Here is an 18846-nt window from a genome sequence, read left to right as displayed (position 1 = left end):
ATGCATGGGCAATAATTATAAGTACCAAGGAATACTAACATACGGTGTCACAAAGTGGTGGGATGCAGGCTCCTGTGTTCCTGACCTTGCATAGCCCCACATAGCAAAGAAAAATAAGAAGCTGGATTTTCCCCAGATAACTCTCACGACCTCCTAGTGACGCACTGGAGCAGTGCTGGCTAAGACTTGGCGGCCAATTGTTTTCCTGACCTTTCATTTCCAGTCAGTGTGTAGCCCGAAGAGGCCAAGACACGCTGGGAGATGGAGGAGACTTCCAAGCAAGTTTAAAAATACAAATATTTGTAATTATTACTAATAAAACGTTACTTTGTGGCTTTACAATCCTCCTTGTTGTAAATGAGGGAGTTGGGTGCTATTAGCTTTTTTATGATGCAGCAGATGATATGTACCAGGTGGATCAAATCCATGAGGGAAACTTGATCTCACGGTCACAACGGTTTTGCAATTCCTATTTTATTTCGAGATGCGTGCCCTGAATTCAGAAGTAATAAGTCTACCAAGACTTCAGAGAAAACTAAATTAAACATTTGTTAACGGAAGAAGAGATTTCAAGCACATACATAGGTCTACAAATTACTACCATAATACCCTTAAAACCCCTAATTATTCTGTCTTCCAGTTACACTCCCGTTAAGGCAACAGTAAAAAATAAAATAGATTTAAACAGATCCAGGCAAGTCAACACAATACCCTGGACAGTAGAATTCAAAGTGGCTTTTCCCAACTTCGGTTTCTATGGACAGCAGGCTTATTGCACAAATATTGGAGGCTTTTCACACTTCTGGTAGATCTTATAATGCCTTCCCTGACACAGCCTCATTCTTCTTTATACATGTTTCTCCCTTTTAATGTAAATCCCGTTGTTTCCATATGTCTTTGGAACTTTACCTTTCTCATAATATAAATCATTTCATGGTGCTAATATTATCAGTAACCTTTGAGAAAAATAAACACACTGCTTGCCCAGCTTCTCTGGCTAGGTGTAACATCCTCTTTGAAATTCAAACTGCCCTGATTTATCTAAAAATGCAAATTCTCCTCACCTCACATTCTAAGACTTTAGTCATGTTTACGTATTTAGCATTTCAAACTTAGCTTCTTTTGATGAGTCAAAGCCTCCAGACCAGCTGCCTCCAATTCAATTAAATCCCATACGCACGCACACACACACACACATACACCATCCAAACCCCACTATTAGCTACTTTTATAATAAATCACAATAATATTAAGAGAATTATTATATTTTTGTGACAGCTTGGTACACAGTGGCTCATCAATTCTAAGTGTTCCATGACTTGGTTCAGGAATACTTTATGCTACTGACTATTTTGCTGGATTGAATTAGATTTAATTGATGGATTAAATTTACGAATTGTTTGATCAATTTAGCCCCACTTCCAAATTTAAGTTTAATCCAATTAAGTTAAATCCAATTTAATTTAAGATGCAAAGGAATGCTGCCTGTGTGTCCCAAAACCTAACTTTTCACAAGTGGGTTTTCGGTCTGGGAACACTAATTCTGGGACATCGTGGAGGAACATCCAGCAATATTTAAAATTGATTTTAATTTAAAGCAAAATATAATATTGTACATGTGTTTTGTTTTTACAATGCTTTTGTTAGGGAGAAAGGTTAATTTGATAGGCGGGCTGCAGAAATGTGAATTATTTTGAAATTTACGGTAAAAGTTTTAACATAGGCTCAAAATTGTATCTCATTAATCTCTTTCAAAAAGTTTTAAAAGTTTGCCCCATGGGAAATGAGACAGAATATGCTGATTTAAAAATAAGCTACTTTTGAGAAACAAAAGAATGAGAAAACAGAGTAACTTGGAGCTTTTTACTGTTATCAACTTAAATGACAGAAAATGCATTTTAAAGGCGCAAATTTTCAAACATATAAAGAATCTTCATTGGACAAGCTGTTGAATCTATGTATATTGAAGGTGATTTTATTTTACTGTCATTTAGAAGAAGGTTCCTTTTCCAAAATGACTTTAATCTACAGCAGTTCAAATGAAAGATTACTCTAACTTCTCACTTCTTTAGTAATACATGGAGTAATTTTTAATTGGTACACTGTGGCTCTTGGATAATACAGATTTCCTCCTTATCACAAATTGCTGAATCTGACCTCTGGTTCCCCTTTTATTTTTAGTACCACCCACAGCCAATGCCTGACTTCCTCAAACCTGCCCCTTTACCTGATCAGCAAGGTATACGTTCAGTAAGTACCACACTGTCCACAAGTACAGCTGTCTCAACGAAACCTGCTCCAACCCTAATTAAGGTAAGTCTCTTTGGCTCACTCAAACACTTATACTTTCTCGCATTGAATAATATCAGCTTCATTTGTGTTGGGAATGTTAAGTCATACTGACTGCTTGCTGCGCTATGCAGGGATTACAGACCTCCATTTGCATCAAGTACATCTATACATCACCTTGTGTAGCTCTTTGTTAATGTCCCTGTGAAGCTCTTTGAGATGTTTTACTGCAATAAGGGTGCTGTATAAATGCAATTTGTTGTATGGGGTGTGCCATATGCCATCTAATGTTCTGGAGCTGTGTTTATTTATTCCTTTCTGCCTGGTGAATTACTTTTGATCACAAGAAAAGGGAGCAATGGTACAGTAGACAGCATAACAAAGACATTTTATAAGTTCCAGTTGCAGTTTTATGCTGACACATAGAAAAGTTGATATAATACCGTTTCTTGGAAGCAGTCTCTCTTGAGTTGGTAGATTAGAGATTAAGCCAGCACTGTTAGCATTATGCTGCACTTTGAGGATTAGTAATGGCATGACAACAACCCCACAACATAGTACAACAAAGATGCAAGAGAAAACTCCTGACACAAGGAATGATCTCATTCCTACAGTGTGATTCCAGGGGCACAGGATTAAACCAATATGACAGAATTGTGCAGACTTCACTTCCTGCTCAATTGTGGTACAGTTTTGGTACATGTTTTCAACTATTGACAGCTAGCAAATGTGGTTGCACTCTTTCAAAATATAAATCTTTAACCATTTTCAGATATCCAATTGTATATTAAAATAATTGGTAAGCTTAAAAAAAAAATCTCAATGCATTTTTCCAAGTGCAGGAGTCCTACTTCTGAGTGTGTGGACTAATGCCTTACACATGTATGCTCAGCTTGAAAAGTGGACCATCATTTTTAGTTAATGGCTTTCCTACTATCACACTATGGGGGTAAAATTTCTCTTATCAATAATGTTAATGAAAAAGATGGTAACAGTACAAAGGGCGATTTCTCATTTTGTAAATACAGCAAGTGTTTCACTGAATTCATCAATGGGATGAATTTCACCCTGTATGTTCTAATGCTAAGTAAACTCCAAGCAAATTCAGTTATGAAGATAGATTGGAGAAGTAGGGACTGTTTTCCTTGGAGAAAAGATGGCCGAGAGGAGATTTGATAGAGGAATTCAAAATCATGAGGGGTCTGGGGAGAGTAGATGGAGAGAAACTGTCCCCACTTGTGACATGGTTGAGAATGAGAAGGCACAGATTTAAAATAATTGGTAAAAGTGATATGAGAAAAAGCTTTTTCACATAGTGTGTGGTTAAATCATGATAGGGAAATCATGTTTAACAAATCTGTTGGAGTTTTTTTGAGCATGTAACTAGCGGAATAGATAAGGGGGTGCCAGTGGATGTGGTATATTTAGGGCCCGACCCAATCTCCGGTGGGCGGGGAGCCGATCCCCGCTGGAGAAGCGGGCCCCACCGCCATTTTACGTGGGCGGGCCAAATAAGGCCTGTCCAGCATGACGTCCGGCGGGAAGCGCTATGCGTTTCCTGTGCGGGCGGGGGACAGGGATTCCCCAAAAGCAAGAGTGCGCTCTTTCGCGCATGCACATGAAAGAGCGCACATCTCCCTGAGGCAAAGCGCTGCCTCAGGGAGATCACTGACACATTTAAAAATATTAAAAATAGAAAAAAAATTCCCTAACATGTCCCCCTCATGTGACAATGTCACATGAGATGGGACATGTTCATAATTTACATACTAACACTATTAAAATGTTTAAAACCCTGCATGAAACCTCATCCCGCCGTTGGATGAGGTTTCTTGTTTTATCTATTAGCCGCCGGGGTTCCTGGCCTGCCCGCCAACCTTAAGGTTGGACGGGCAGGTCCTTTAATTGTTTAAATGACCCTGTCAATGGCCTCAATTGGCCATTGACAAGTCAGCGGGCCCCTGATTTAAATGGACCGGGATGACGTCAGGGGTTCCGCCCGATGTCATCCCGCGTCATTTTACGCGTCGGTGAATGGGCCCCGCCCCCTGCTCGCCGACGGCAAAATTCTGCCCTTAGATTTTCAGAAAACTTTTAAAGAAGTCCCACATGAGGTTAGTAAGCAAAATGAGAGCACATGGGATTGGGGGTAATATACTGGCATGGACTGTGAACTGGTTAACGGACAGAAAAGAGAGAGCAGGAATAAGTGGGTCATTTTCAGGTTGGCAGGCTGTGACTAGTGGTGTACCGCATGGACCAGTGCATGGGCCCCAGATATTCACAATCTCTATATCAATGATTTGGAAGTGGGGATTAAATGTAATATTTCCAAGTTTGAAGATGATACAAAACTAGATGGAAGTGTGAGTTGTGAGGAGGATGCAATGACGCTCCAAGGGGATTTGGAGAGGCTAAGCAAATGGGCAAAAATTTGGAGGATGGAATACAATGTGGAGATAAAAGCAAAAAACTGCAGATGCTGGAAATCCGAAACAGAAACAAAAATACCTGGAAAAACTCAGCAGGTCTGACAGCATCTGCGGAGAGGAGCACAGTTAACGTTTTGAGTCCGTATGACTCTTCAACAGAACTAAGGAAAAATAGAAGAGAGGTGAAATATAAGCTGGTTTAAGGGGGGGTGGGACAAGTAGAGCTGGATAGAGGGCCAGTGATAGGTGGAGATAGACAAAAGATGTCACAGACAAAAGGACAAAGAGGTGTTGAAGGTGGTGATGTTATCTAAGGAATGTAATAATAGGTGACATTAAGGGTAGAAAGCAGGACGAGCAAGGTACAGATAACCCTAGTAGGGGTGGGGTGGGGGTAAGGGATCGAAATAGGCTAAAAGGTAGAGATAAAACAATGGATGGAAATACATTTAAAAATAATGGAAATAGGTGGGAAAAGAAAAATCTATATAAATTATTGGGAAAAAAAGGGGGAGGATCGGAAAGGGGATGAGGATGGAGGAGAGAGTTCATGATCTAAAATTGTTGAACTCAATATTCAGTCCGGAAGGCTGTAAAGTGCCTAGTCGGAAGATGAGGTGCTGTTCCTCCAGTTTGCGTTGAGCTTCAGTGGAACAATGCAGCAGGCCAAGGACGGACATGTGGGCATGAGAGCAGGGTGGAGTGTTGAAATGGCAAGCGACAGGGAGTTCTGGGTCATGCTTGCGGACAGACCGAAGGTGTTCCGCAAAGCGGTCACCCAGTCTGCATTTGGTCTCTCCAATGTAGAGGAAACCGCATTGGGAGCAGCGAATGCAATAGACAAAATGTGGAGAAATATGAGGCTATACACTTTGGTAGGAAAAACAGAAAAAAAGAGTATTTCTTAAACGGTGAGAGGCTGGGAAGTGTTAAACTTCAAAGGGATTTGGGTGTCCTTGTTGATGAGTCATTGAAAGCTAACATGCAGGTTCAGCAAGCAATTAAGGCAGCAAATGGTATGTTGGCCTTCTACAAGAGGATTTGAGTACAGGAGTAAAGATGTCTTACTGCAATTATATAGAGCCTGGGTGAGACCGCACCTGGAAATTGTGAGAAGATTCAGTTTTCTTACCGAAGGAGAGATATACCTGGAGCAAAGGCTCACTGCGTTAATTGCCAGGATGGAGGGATTGTCCTTTGAGGAAAGATTAAATGGACTGGGCCTTTATTCTTTGGAGTTTGAAAGAATAAGAAGTGATTTCATTCACATGTACAAAATTCTTACAGGACCCGATAGGGTAGATGCAGGAAAGATGTTACTCTTGGCTGGGGGCATCTAGAACCAGGGGACACAGTCTCAGAATAAGGTGCAGGCCATTTGGGACTGAGATGAGGAGGAACTTCTTTACTTAGAGGGTATTTGGAATCCTCTGCCACAGAGGACTGTGGAGACTTGGTCATTGAGTATGTTCAAGACTGAGATCAATAGATTTCTACATATTAAAAACATCAAGGGATATAGGGATAGTGCAGGAAAATGGTGTTGAAGTAGATGATCAGCCGTAATTTCATTGAATGGCCTATTCCTGTTTATTGTGTTCTTATGGCCGGAATGCACTGCCTGAGGGTGTGGTGAAGGCAGATACAGCAGAGGCATTCAAAAGGGAATTAGACTGTTATCTGAAAAGGAAGAATGTGCAGAGTTAACAGGGAGAAGGCAGGGAAATGATACTAAATGAATTGCTCATTCGGAGAGCCTGTTCTGACACAATGGGCTGAATGGCCATCTCCTGCGTTTTAATACTGGTACTGCCGATTTGAACATGGTGCTTTCATTTATTTTACTTCGGCAACTAAATTAACAAAACCAAAATGCAATGGCTTGCAAAGTACGGCAAGCTAAACAAGACATACAGTACATAACATAACATGCACTTCGACAATTCTGTGATCTGGAGAACAGTTATTGTGAGAAATATATATTATAGTTAAGATCAAGGTTTGTTTGTGAATGCTTAGACACTAATCTGGAATTGAAGTCTTTTACATCAATTTTACACCAGCAAAGCCAACCCAAAAGTGCAAATGATAAGAATCGGAGCAAGAAAAATAAGGATCTGAAACCCAGAGTAAAGCAGCTGAAATATCACCAGTACGTACCACCAGACAAGAAACATGAGAAAATTGAACTTCCCATGGATACAAACTACTCCCGGCTCCTGCAACAGCAGCAGCTTTTCCTCCAGCTGCAGATCCTGAGTCAACAACAGCAACACTACAATTATCCGGCCATTCTCCCTGCACCACCAAAGTATGTAGCACAACCCAGGTGATTCCCTTATTCCCTTTCAAATCTCTGAAAGTGTTGTACAATTTTTGGCCTTGCGTTGTTTCTCCAGTGTCTAACTCGTGCGTGTTCAAAGGTTTTTCCTGTTCATCTTGGAGTTTACGTTTGGCTCCCAATGTTTCGCTCCCATTGTGCTAAAGAAAATCCTGTTTTTCTTCCTGAAGTTGAACCTGCAGAAATCAAATTTTGTTATAAGATGAAAGCAACTTTTTTTTTCATTACAACTGAACATTGTTATGGTATAATCTAGCGCTTGAGTGCGCACAGCTTCCTAGAGGTTGTGCGGCTCTGACTTTCCCAGTAGTGCAAGCACTGCTTGGTACTTGGCAGCCCGAAGTTTGTCTTCCCATTTTTGTTTTGCCATTTTCACCCTTTCATGATAGTACTGATCTTTACTGGGCTATAGTTATAGTGACTGGGACAAACTGTTGTTGGAGTATAGTTACAAGGACTGCGACAGATTCTCCAGTACATTGCCCAAGTGACTACTTTTAATATACACACATGTTTAGAGAGCAAGGAGCAACAGGCTGCAATTGTGAAAAGTGTAACAGCCAAACCCAACCTCCGTTCTTGCTCCATTTCCACATGTGAACTCTCTCCAGCAGGTGGATGGAGTTCTGAAGTGGGATTCCCAATTGACATTCTCTTCCAAGCCAAGGGATGCTGAGGCCAAATGTGTTACTCACAAGAAGAGGTTGTGGTGGAAGAATTGGTTTAGTCGCAAGACAAAGAAACAGCTTTGGGATGTTTTCTGAGTTAACAAGTATTAATTAACATCAGTTATTGTTCCTTTATTCCCAGGTCATCTGATGATAACCAGACAACCAACAGCATAACCACATCCACTACTCTGGCTAACTGCACACCAACGTTATCATCATCGTCATATGTCACACGGCACAACAACGCACCATGCAGGAAGTTGGGAACTCTTCCCCCTAATCTGGATGACATGAAGGTAGATATATTTTTATTTAAAAAATGCATAAGATAGGTTTCCCTACTTTTAAAAGTACAGCCAGAAGTACAATTGTGTATTTTGTTTTTTCCAGTGTCTGTATATATAGTGAGCTTCTAATTAGTTTAAACTGCGTTAGGGACTGCCAATTCATTTAGATAAACAAGAATTTGGATTTCATCCATACTAGAAGTTTATTCCAATCCCAGGACTGCCACAAGAACTGGTTTGGTTTAGTACAACAGCCCCATCAGTTCTCCATCAAGCCACTGCAGAAAGCACTACATAGACATAAGGGATTAGAAATAGACGGTGGGGTCTGTGTCCATTTTTGGCAGCAACCCTCAGATGTGGGGATCAGGCAATGAGTAGGCCGATCACCGGGTAATCAGAGCCCTATGTATGTCACAGGATTCCGACTTGCTTATTAAAAAGGGCTGATTGCCTGAATCATTCAGATGCTGTGGGAACCTAGACAGCCCCCTTTCAAAATGGCACCATCTGCATCATCAGGGTAAGTGGGCTAACAGAGCTCATTTTGAATTTAGACATTGGCATCTAAAATGAAGAAACCAGTGGTCTGCCGTGAGAGATTAAAGTTCTCAGATGTCATTTATGTGTACTCAGATAATTGCTGTATTCACATGATAGTTATTTTATACTGTTTTGATAGAGGACCACACTTCCTCTATCCTCTTTGTCTAAAGATTAACCGCTGCAATGTAAATGAAGCTGCATAAAATCTGTCTCAGAGTGGTCTTGTCAGCTGTGCTTTTAACTTCAACATCTGTTTCCCATTGCATGCATGTTTGATTAGAAACTGTTACTTTCATTCCTACATGATTAATCTGTGATTTTTGGGAAGCAGACTACTTAGCAACTGCAATGGCATATATACTACAATGGTGCAGTGCTGCCACCTCCTGTATGCTTTTAGTCAATAAGTATATGTTTAATTTGCTTGTTAGTTTTCTCTTATTCAAATGTTAATATTTTCACTGTATCTCTTTTAGTTTTATTACAGATTTTATAGGTAAATCCCACTAAAATTATATATTTAAGCTGTGTTGGCATGAATACTCAAGTTTAAAATAAATAGGTATGATTTTGGTAATGTTGTAATGACACTGGCTGTTCACAAGCTAATTACAGATTAGAAAAGTTATTTGGCCCATCTTAAATTATCCATTCAAAAAGACCATAAAACCCACCCATTGCAGCATCTAACTCTTACATGGTTCTTGCCACCTATACCACTAACCATCAAACTGTTAATTAGAGAACCTTTGACACTGGGCCCTTGGTAGGGTCGGGGCAGTGTTTTTTTGTAGGCATATCTGAATGTTTTGTGGCCTGATGGTTTTAAATTTGATTTGTACAAACTGAATAAGTTATGAAAACAGAAAATGCTGGGAAAACTCAGCAGGTCTGGCAGCATCTGTGGAGAGAGAAACAGAGTTAACATTTCAAGTCCGTATGACTCTTCTTCAGAGCCGAAGAGAGGTAGAAATGTAGTAAAACTTGTAGTTTGTAGTAAAAAACCATCTTCCCCTCATCCCCCTGTCAGCATTCCGTAGGGACCCTCCCCTCCACAACACCCTGGTCCACTTCTCCATCACCCCCAATTCTTCATCCCCTTCCCATGGCATCTTCCCATGCAATCACAGAATCACCTGCCTCTTTACCTCCTCCCTCCTCACCGTCCAAGGCCCCAAACACTCCTTTCAGTTGAAGCAGCGCTTCACTTGCATCTCCTTCGATTTGGTCTAATGTATTCGCTGCCCCCAATGTGGTCTCCTCTACACTGGAGAGACTAAACGCAGGCTGGATGACCGCTTTGGATGACACCTTCGCTCAGTCCACAAGCATGACCCCAACCTTCCTGTTGCTTGCCATTTCAATTCACCATCTTGCTCTCATACCCACATGTCCATCCTTGGTTGGCTGCAGTGTTCCAGTGAAGCCCAACACAAGCTGGAGAAACAGCACCTCCTTCCAATTAGGCATTTTAAAGCCTTCTGGACTTAACATTGAGTTCAACAATGTCAGACCATGAACACTCTCCTTCATCTTGACCCCTTTTTAATCTAATCTCCCCCACCCACCAGCCCACTCCACAGGGCCATCTGTCATTTGTTCTTAAGTTTTGCTTTCACAGAGCACTGACCCTTGTTCTAGAGTTATAGAGTCATAGAGTTATACAACACAGAAACAGGCTCTTTGGCCCATCATGTCCATGCTGGCCATCAAACACCTATCCATTCTAATCCCATTTTCCAGCACTTGGCCCGTAACCCTGTATGCTATGGCATTTCAAGTGCTCATCTAAATACTTCTTAAATGTTGTAAAGGTTCCTGCCTCTACCACCCTCTCGGGCAGTGTGTTCCAGATTCCAACCACCCTCTGGGTGAAAGATTATTTCCTCAAACCCCCTCTAAACCTCCTGCCCCTTACCTTAAATCTATGCCCCCTGGTTATTGACACCTCCGCTAAGGGGAAAAGTTTCTTCCTATCTACCCTATCTGTGTCCCTCATAATTTTGTATACCTCTAGCAGGTCCCCCCTCAGCCTTCTCTGCTCTAAGGAAAACAACCTTAGCCTATGCAGTCTCTACAATTAACACATTCTGCTATCTTACCTTCATGACACTATCAGCACCTTCTTTAGTCTTTAACACTACCATTAACACTCCCTTTGCCTTGTGTCCATGACATCTTTGTCAATCTCTCCTCAGCTCTCACTTATCTCTGACCTTCTATTTTGCTGCACCTGCTTCTCCCCCTTCTCAACAGTATAAAATCCATCACATTTCTGCTTCTCTTCAGCTCTGAAGCAGAGTCGTATGGACTCGAAATGTTAACTCTCTTTCTCTCTCCACAGATGCTGCCAGACCTGCTGAAATTTTCCAGCGTTTTCTGTTCTTATTTCAGATTTCCAACATCCACTGTCTTCTGCTGAATAAGTTATACATTTATTTCAGGCATAGTCCTGACAAACTGCTGCTTTCATTTAAAAGCAGTCAGCTGCTTTATCTGTTAAAACTGAAGGCATTTATTTCAGTAATAAATTTACCTTATCCATATAACATTTTCAAAACTCCAAGCATTAATGAATGTGTATAATAAACTGCTTTATTTCTAGATGCTTTCACCATTTTCCCGCAGAAATGATTGTAGTTTCTTTTAACAGACATGTGTTGTCACTAGGTTAGAAAATAGCATCTAGTCAAAAACTCAAGTTAGACACTAAACACTAAGTAATTGAGAAATTATGTCTCTCACTTTTTTTTTTCTTTATCTTTTTCATGGGATGTGGGCATCGCTGGCAAGGCCAGCATTTGTTGCCCATCCCTAATTGCCCTTGAGCACTGAGTGGCTTGGTCGGCCATTTCAAAGGGCAGTTAAGAGTCAACCACATTGCTGTGGGTCTGGAGTCACATGTAGGCCAGATCTGGTAAGGACGACATAATTAGGGCCTTAGTGAACCAGATGGATTTTTACAATAATCTTATGATAGGTGTCATGGTCACCATTACTGAGAATGACTTTATATTCCCGATTTATTAATTGAATTCAAATTCCACCAGCTGCCATGAATCCCTATCCTCAGAGCATTAGCCTGGGCCTCTGGATTACTAGTCCAGTGAAATTACCATTATGCCACCCTCTTTCCCCCTTGCGTTGCATTAGAAAACCCATTGATCTCTGTCTGTGAAGAGAGAGATATAAAATGGAGAGAGAGAGGTGCTTTTAGGATAACAGGGCACTGCACAAGCAGTCAGACTTCAAAAGGCAGGTTCAAAAAACAGGAGAGGGCAGGGAATGGAGAATCTGCCCTGGGCTGTAGGATAGTATATAGCAGAGTTATTCTGTTTAATTAAAATGACCCACTGAAGTGAAGATGCAGAGTGGAGCATTAGTTTTGTGTTGTGTGAAATGTTGCCAATTGAACAAGGTAAATCAGATTATAACTGTTGCTCTGTATGTTCACCTAATTGTGTATTAAAGCAGCATAACAATTCCTATAGCTCAGTCCACTATCAGAGAAATTGAAGAAGTATACATGTGGAACAATGGACTTCCTTTAAAGAGGAGAGAGTTCAGGTACAGTTGAGGTACATTCCCACAAGGGGGAAAGGTAGAGCTCCCTTGATAGCGAAAGAGGGAGTAAGATGAAGCAAAAAATGGATGTATGTGACAGATGTTGGGTTGATAAAATAAGTGAGAACCAGGCTTGTTATAAAAAGATCAGGGAGAAGGTGAAAAAGAAATAAGAGAAGCAAAGAGAGAAGAAACTGGCAGCTAACATGACAGGAAATCCAGAAATCTTCTTTGGCATATAAACAGTAAAAGGATGGTAACGGGAGGAGTGTAGATGTTTAGGGACGGGACCAAAAAGAGGATTTGTGCATGGAGGCAGAGGACATGCCTGAGGCACTATATGAGTACTTTGCATCTTTCTTTACTAAGGAAGAAGATGCTGCCCAAGTCATAGTGAAAGAGGAAGTCGTTGAGACACTGAAAATTGATTAAAAAGGAGGTACTGATTAGGTATTTGAAGTTGGTAAGTCACCAGGACCAGATGAGATGCATCCTAGAACACTGAGGGAGGTAAGGATGCAAATTGAGGCAAGAAGCAAGGAGCAGTGGTGAACGGTTGTTTTTCAGACCGGAGGAAGGTATATGTGGGAAGTGGGGTCCCCCAGGGGTCGATGTGTCTATATTAAGAACCTAGACTTGGGTGTGCAAGGCACAAATTCAAAATTTGCAGATGGCACAGTTGGAAGTATTGTGAACTGTGAGCAGGATAGCGATAGATTTCAAGAGGGTATAGGACAGGCTGATGGAATAGGTGGACACATGGCAGATGAAATTTAATGCAGAGAAGTGTAAAGTGATACACTTTGCCAGGAAGAACGAGGAGAGTCAATATGAACTAAAGGATACAATTCTAAAGGGGGTTTAGAAGCAGAGAGACTGGGGGTATGTGTGCACAAATTGTTGAAGTTGGCAGGACAGGTTGAGAAAGCAGTTAATAAAGCATATGGGATCCTGACTTTATAAATAGGGACATTGAATACAAAAGCAAGGAAGTTATGGTGAACCTTTAGAAAACATTGGTCCGACCTCAAGTGGAGCATTGTGTCCAATTCTGGGCATCACGCATTAGGAAGGATGTGAAGGCATTAGAGTGAATGCAGAAAAGATTCACAAGAATGGTTCCAGGGATGAGGAGCTTCAGTCATGCGGATAGATTGGAGAAGCTGGAGCTGTCGTTCTCAGCAAAGAGAAGGTTGAGAGGAAACTTGATAGTGTTCAAAATCATGAGGTGTGTGGACAGATTGGATATGGGGAAACTGTTGCCATTGGCAGAAGGATCAGAACCAGAGGGCACCGATTTAAGGGGAATGGGAAAAGGAGCAATTTTTTTTTTATTCAAAAACAAAAATAGCTGGAAAAACTCAGCAGATCTGACAGCATCTGTGGAGAGGAAGACAGTTAACGTTTCGAGTCCGTATGACTGTTCATCAGAACAGTTCTGATGAAGAGTCATACAGACTCGAAACGTTAACTCTGTCTTCCTCTCCACAGATGCTGCCAGACCTGCTGAGTTTTTCCAGCTATTTTTGTTTTTGTTTCAGATTTCCAGCATCCGCAGTATTTTGCTTTTATCTTAATTTTTTTTATTATTCAGTTCATGGGATGTGAGCGTCGCTGGCTAGGCCAGCATTTATTGCCCATCCCTAATTGCCCTTGAGAACTGAGAGGATTGCTAGGCCATTTCAGAGGGCAATTAAGAGTCAACCACATTGCTATGGTCTGGAGTCACATGTAGGCCAAACCAGGTAAGGACGGCAGATTTCCTTCCCTAAAGGACATTAGTGAACCAGATGGGTTTTTACAACAATCAACAATGGTTTCATGGTCACCATTAGACTTTTAATTCCAATTTTTTTTTATTGAATTCAAATTTCACAATCTGCCGTGGTGGGATCACAGAATTATTACAGTGCAGAAGGAGGCCATTCAGCCCATCGTTTCTGCACCGGCTCTCCAAATGAGCATTATGACTTAGTGCCATTCTCCTGCCTTTCCCCCATATCCTTGTACATTGTTTTTATTCAGATAATCATCTAATGTCCTCTTGAATGCCTTAATTGAACTTGCCTCCACCACACTTCCAGGCAGTGCATTCCAGACTCGAACCACGCGCTGAGTGAAAAAGTTTTCCTCGCATCTCATTTTCTCCTTTTGCAAATCACTTTAAATCTGTGCCTTCTCGTTCTTGATCCTTTTACGAGTGGGAACAGTTTCTCCCTATCTACTCTGTCCAGCCCCCTCATGATTTTGAACACCTCTATCAAATCTCCTCTTAGCCTTCACCTCTCCAAGGAGAACAGTCCCAGCCTCTCCAGTCTATCTTCATAACTGAAGTTTCTCATCCCTGAAACCATTCTTGTAAACCTCTTCTGCACTCTCTCCAATGCCTTCACATTTTTCCTATAGTGTGATGTGGTATGGCACGGCGGATGGTAAATGCTGAGCCACTCAAATCCCAGAGGGAAACTTGAAACAGCTGCCAAAACAGTTTTTGCAACTTGTATAGTATGAGGTGTGGTTCCGAAATCAGGAAACAATGTCCCCTACTACTTATGATGATTTTATAGTAAAGTAAACATTGATTAAAAGAATAGAGAAAAACAAATAAAACACAATTACACTTAAACACACAAATGGCTTCACACAGTAAACAGTACTTTAAAACAGTTCCACAAATCTTAACTTAACTACCCTCGGAGCTAACCTTTCCCCTTTTCTGTTCAGCAACTATCCTTATAGATTTTAGAATCTATAGAAGCCCAGTAATTTTTACCACACAGTTCTTTTTCCTTGGAGTATCTTCTGAAGCTGACAGCAACTGTTTCTTTCACTCTGGCCTTGTTCACACTGTCTGCTGGGAGTTCTGACCAGCTATCCTGCTGTCTTCTGGGAGATCTAAGCAGCTACCCCCTCACAGGCTTCAGTATTTCCTTAAACGCGTTTCTTCCCTTTGATCTCCCTATTGTTTCAACCAGTCTCTTCAGAAATGCTTTCTTCCCAGAATTGATTAAGTTGTTCTTTACTTTAGCTCTTAGACTTGTAAAAACAAACTCGCCCTATCTTTACCTCACTTCCTTACACTTTTTTACATATAACCCCCTTTGAACTAAAACAACTCAATTCAAAACTATTCCTGTTATTGCTTTATATAAAACTCTGATTGAAGTTCCTCTTGGTCCATTAGCGTATCAAAACCACTTCTCACTGTTGACCTTAGACCCTTGCCGTCACTCTAGATCTTAATCCAATTACAGCCTGACTTCCAGTACGTAAGAAAATATGCCAGGGTTATTTCCAGAAGGAAAATATTACAATTTCTTGTTTTCTTGACAGGTGCCCAGAACTGGACACATACTCCAGTTGAGGCCTAACTAGTACCTTATATAAGCTCAGCATAACCGCCCTGCTGCTGTATTCTATGTCCTACTAATAAAGCCCAGGATACTGTATGCTTTATTAACTGCCCTCTGCACACTTTGATTTGAACCTGGGTCCCCAGGGAATTACCCTGGGTATCTCGAGTACTAGTCCAATGACAATACCACTACGCCACCACCTCCCCATAATGGTGATAATTATCTGAAGAGAAAAATCTTGCAGAGTTGCGGGGAAGTGGGACTAGCTGAGTTGCTCTTGCAGTGAGCTGGCACAGGCATGATGGGCCAAATGGCCTCCTTCTGTTCTGGAACCATTCTATGATTCTATAAGATGTGAGTATCCAGTTCAGTTCAGAAGGAAATGCTTTTGTTCCATCCCTGGGTTATCCTATTGTACAAAGTAAATGTAGAGAAATGTGAGTCAGCCCTTATAAAGATAAGAAACTCTGGCCGCTTAGTGGAGTGATTTATGACATACAACTCTGGAAATATTTAAGGCCCATCTGGATAGAAAAGCTTAGATAGGCCAATGCCTTCCTCAGCTTGTGAACATGTCAAAGTACCTGTTTACTGCATGTCGCTCTCTCAATGATTCATCAGCTCACTTGCCTTTTGTGTGACTGATTTGTGGTTTTTTTTTCATCTGTCAGGAATGTTTTCTGATCTCACACCAATTTTAGTTAGAAATATGTGCAATAGTATTCCTGCGCCAAGCTGTTGTTAAAATGGATGTACATTCTGTGAATGCACCAATTCAGTGAGTGGCAGATGATGTTCAGGCATGTTTGTGAATATATGTGCAACATATCATACGAAATAATAACAGAAAATGCTGGAAACACTCAGCAGGTCTGGCAGCATCTGTGGATCACACAGACCGGAAAGATTAACCGTTTCTCTTTCCACAGATGCTGCCAGACCTGCTGAGTGTTTCCAGCATTTTGTTTTTATTTCAGAGTTCCAGCATCTGCAGTACTTCGCTTTTGCATTATTGAAAATAAAATGCAATTCCGCCCAATGAGCGAGTAAAAAAAAAAAGTGGGAAATTTGAATAGATAAGATTTGAAATAACTTGCATGTTTTTCAATTAATTGATGGTGTCCCATGCTTTTCATATTGTGTATACACTACATACTGATCAATTTTCTAAGTAATAAAAACAAAAAGCTAAAAGCCACTGCGGATGCTGGAAATCCAAAACAGAAACAGAATTACCTGGAAAAACTCAGCAGGTCTGGCAGCATCGGCGGAGAAGAAATCAGTTAACCCCTAAGGGTCATGAAGACTCGAAACGTTAACTGATTTCTTCTCCACCGATGCTGCCAGACCTGCTGAGTTTTTCCAGGTAATTCTGTTTCAATTTTCTAAGTATGTCCACTAGGTTTTGCCAATTTGTGAGGGAAAAAAAAGTATCTTATGCTTTGGACAAGTTAGAAAAGTACTCCTGCAGCAACTGAAGGATCATTAGGTACAACTTTCTACTTGAGCTGGCCAGATGGACAGCAAAACTCTCCTGGTCTTGCACATTCATTCATATGTTTATGAATTAACCTGGCAGTCTGAGGACTCCCTTAAACAATGATTAAAACTCCTCTGAAAACTGATACTGTATTTATTTTTGACTTGAAAATGTTTTATCCTGATAATTTGTTTAACCTATAGTTCCTCTGTTTTATATTGCGTAGGTGGCAGAACTGAAGTTAGAGTTGAAGTTGCGAGGGCTCCCAGTGTCTGGTACTAAAATGGACCTTATAGAGAGGTTGAAATCATACCAGGACTTAAGCAACACTGCTGTTGGTGCAGCAGTAGTGACAGCCTCCAACTCTGCTATTGCAAGGAATCAGACCACTGCAGCTTTTCCTATTGCTGCTATTAGTAATGCCACAAGCACCACAGAGGCAACCATTACAACAGCGTCAAATAATCTACAATTCTATGAGAACGCGGCCTCGCCGTCTCCTACCTCTCCAGCTCCCTCAGAACAGTCTAACGTGAGCACTGACGACAGCAACCTTACAGATATGTTTACTGAGCTGGTGACAATGGTGTCTCCTTCACAGCTCACAATTCATGCTTCACCTGTGAATACAACTGTTAATGAAGACTGCATAGGGGTGAGCAGGGCAACAAATAATGCTACTCCTCAGGGTGCCAGTTTGCCGAGTGTGGAAATTGATGCTGCTGAAAAGGACCGAAAGCTTCAGGAGAAGGAGAGGCAAATTGTCGACCTCAAGAGAAAACTTGAGCAAGAACAGAAGTTGGTGGAAGAACTGAAGATTCAGTTGGAGATTGAAAAACGATGCCAGCACCAACAATCTGTGACTGTGAATCAGAAGCACTTGAACACCCCTGTCAAAGAGGAGAACACTCTCTCCAACTGTCCTATTTCAAGACAGCCCTCAACAGCTCCCAACCAACCCTTGGGTCCACCAACCATTACAAACATTGGGACATGCAGCCAGAATGCAATGCAGCGAAATGCTTTGCTTGTGAAACAGGAAGCCCCACTGGCAACAGCTAAGCAACAGAATGCAGTGTCTCAGTTTTATGTAAGCCCACCAAGACAAACACCAACTACAGCTATTGCCCAGGCTCAGCCTCACGCTTTGCTGACCACTCAGACAGGAACTCAGCTGTTGCTCCCGTTGGCCATCCAAGCGCACAATACAAATCTCTGCAGCGACTCGAAGAACCTGCACGCAGGAAATGTTCAATTTCAGGTATAGAGTTACTGGGTTTGGTTTTATTCTGTGTGCGTTTGTTGCTTAGTGTGCTAAATTAGTGGCCAACTTGTAGGACAATGAGTGATGACCAATTTGCACTAAAAGGACTGCATTAAATAATGTAAAATTGAGTCATTTGTTTTCAGTGCTCATACAGCCATATAGAAAATTATTTTATATATTTGAGTCCTGGATTAAACCCCTAATTATAGGATAACTATAATTCCAGACACACTGGTACTCAATTTGTTCACAAAGACCAAACTCCCAATCTGTAAGAAACAGTTTTGTCAGAATTCCTGCATATAACACACACTGCCTGTATACTCTCAGATAAGCCTCTTCATTAGTATGGAGGAAAGTACCAATTCTAAAATATGCTGATACCTCAGTAACAATGTTCCATTTTCCACAGCGGTGATTCAGAGATGACAGGCTAGACTTACCGTTCCCCTGCCGGTGGGTTTGGAGCCAAGGAGGTCTTGTATAGAGCGGGCGACGTGCCTGCTACATTCCTGTCCGCCCCTGCCCCCACAATTATTTCAGCAGCGGGGTGCTGTCAGGGGGCCCGTGGACCAATTGAGGCCTAAAAGTGACCAATTGATGCCGCCACCGG

The 18846-nt window shown here is 41.4% G+C and overlaps 2 protein-coding genes across 8 annotated transcripts in view; both read left to right on the top strand.

The window, feature by feature from the left end:
- lyrm1 (LYR motif containing 1) overlaps positions 1-18846 on the top strand; it is an 862750-nt gene that overhangs the window by 758074 nt on the left and 85830 nt on the right. The gene's annotated exons all lie outside the window — the stretch shown is intronic.
- The window catches only part of mrtfba (myocardin related transcription factor Ba), a 290981-nt gene that overhangs the window by 253473 nt on the left and 18662 nt on the right, over positions 1-18846 (top strand). For all 7 annotated transcript variants that reach the window (XM_078559102.1, XM_078559106.1, XM_078559104.1 and 4 more), the window contains 4 exons: positions 2182-2313; positions 6785-7032; positions 7873-8029; positions 17193-18227. In XM_078559102.1, coding sequence (XP_078415228.1) covers positions 2182-2313; positions 6785-7032; positions 7873-8029; positions 17193-18227 — 1572 coding nt within the window. The remainder of the gene's footprint in view (positions 1-2181; positions 2314-6784; positions 7033-7872; positions 8030-17192; positions 18228-18846) is intronic.

This window comes from Cetorhinus maximus, chromosome 15 (assembly GCF_964194155.1).
Source record: "Cetorhinus maximus chromosome 15, sCetMax3.hap1.1, whole genome shotgun sequence".
Taxonomy (NCBI): Eukaryota; Metazoa; Chordata; class Chondrichthyes; order Lamniformes; family Cetorhinidae; genus Cetorhinus; species Cetorhinus maximus.
Note: the sequence above shows the minus strand (reverse complement) of the source record. Positions and strands in the feature narration are given on the sequence as shown.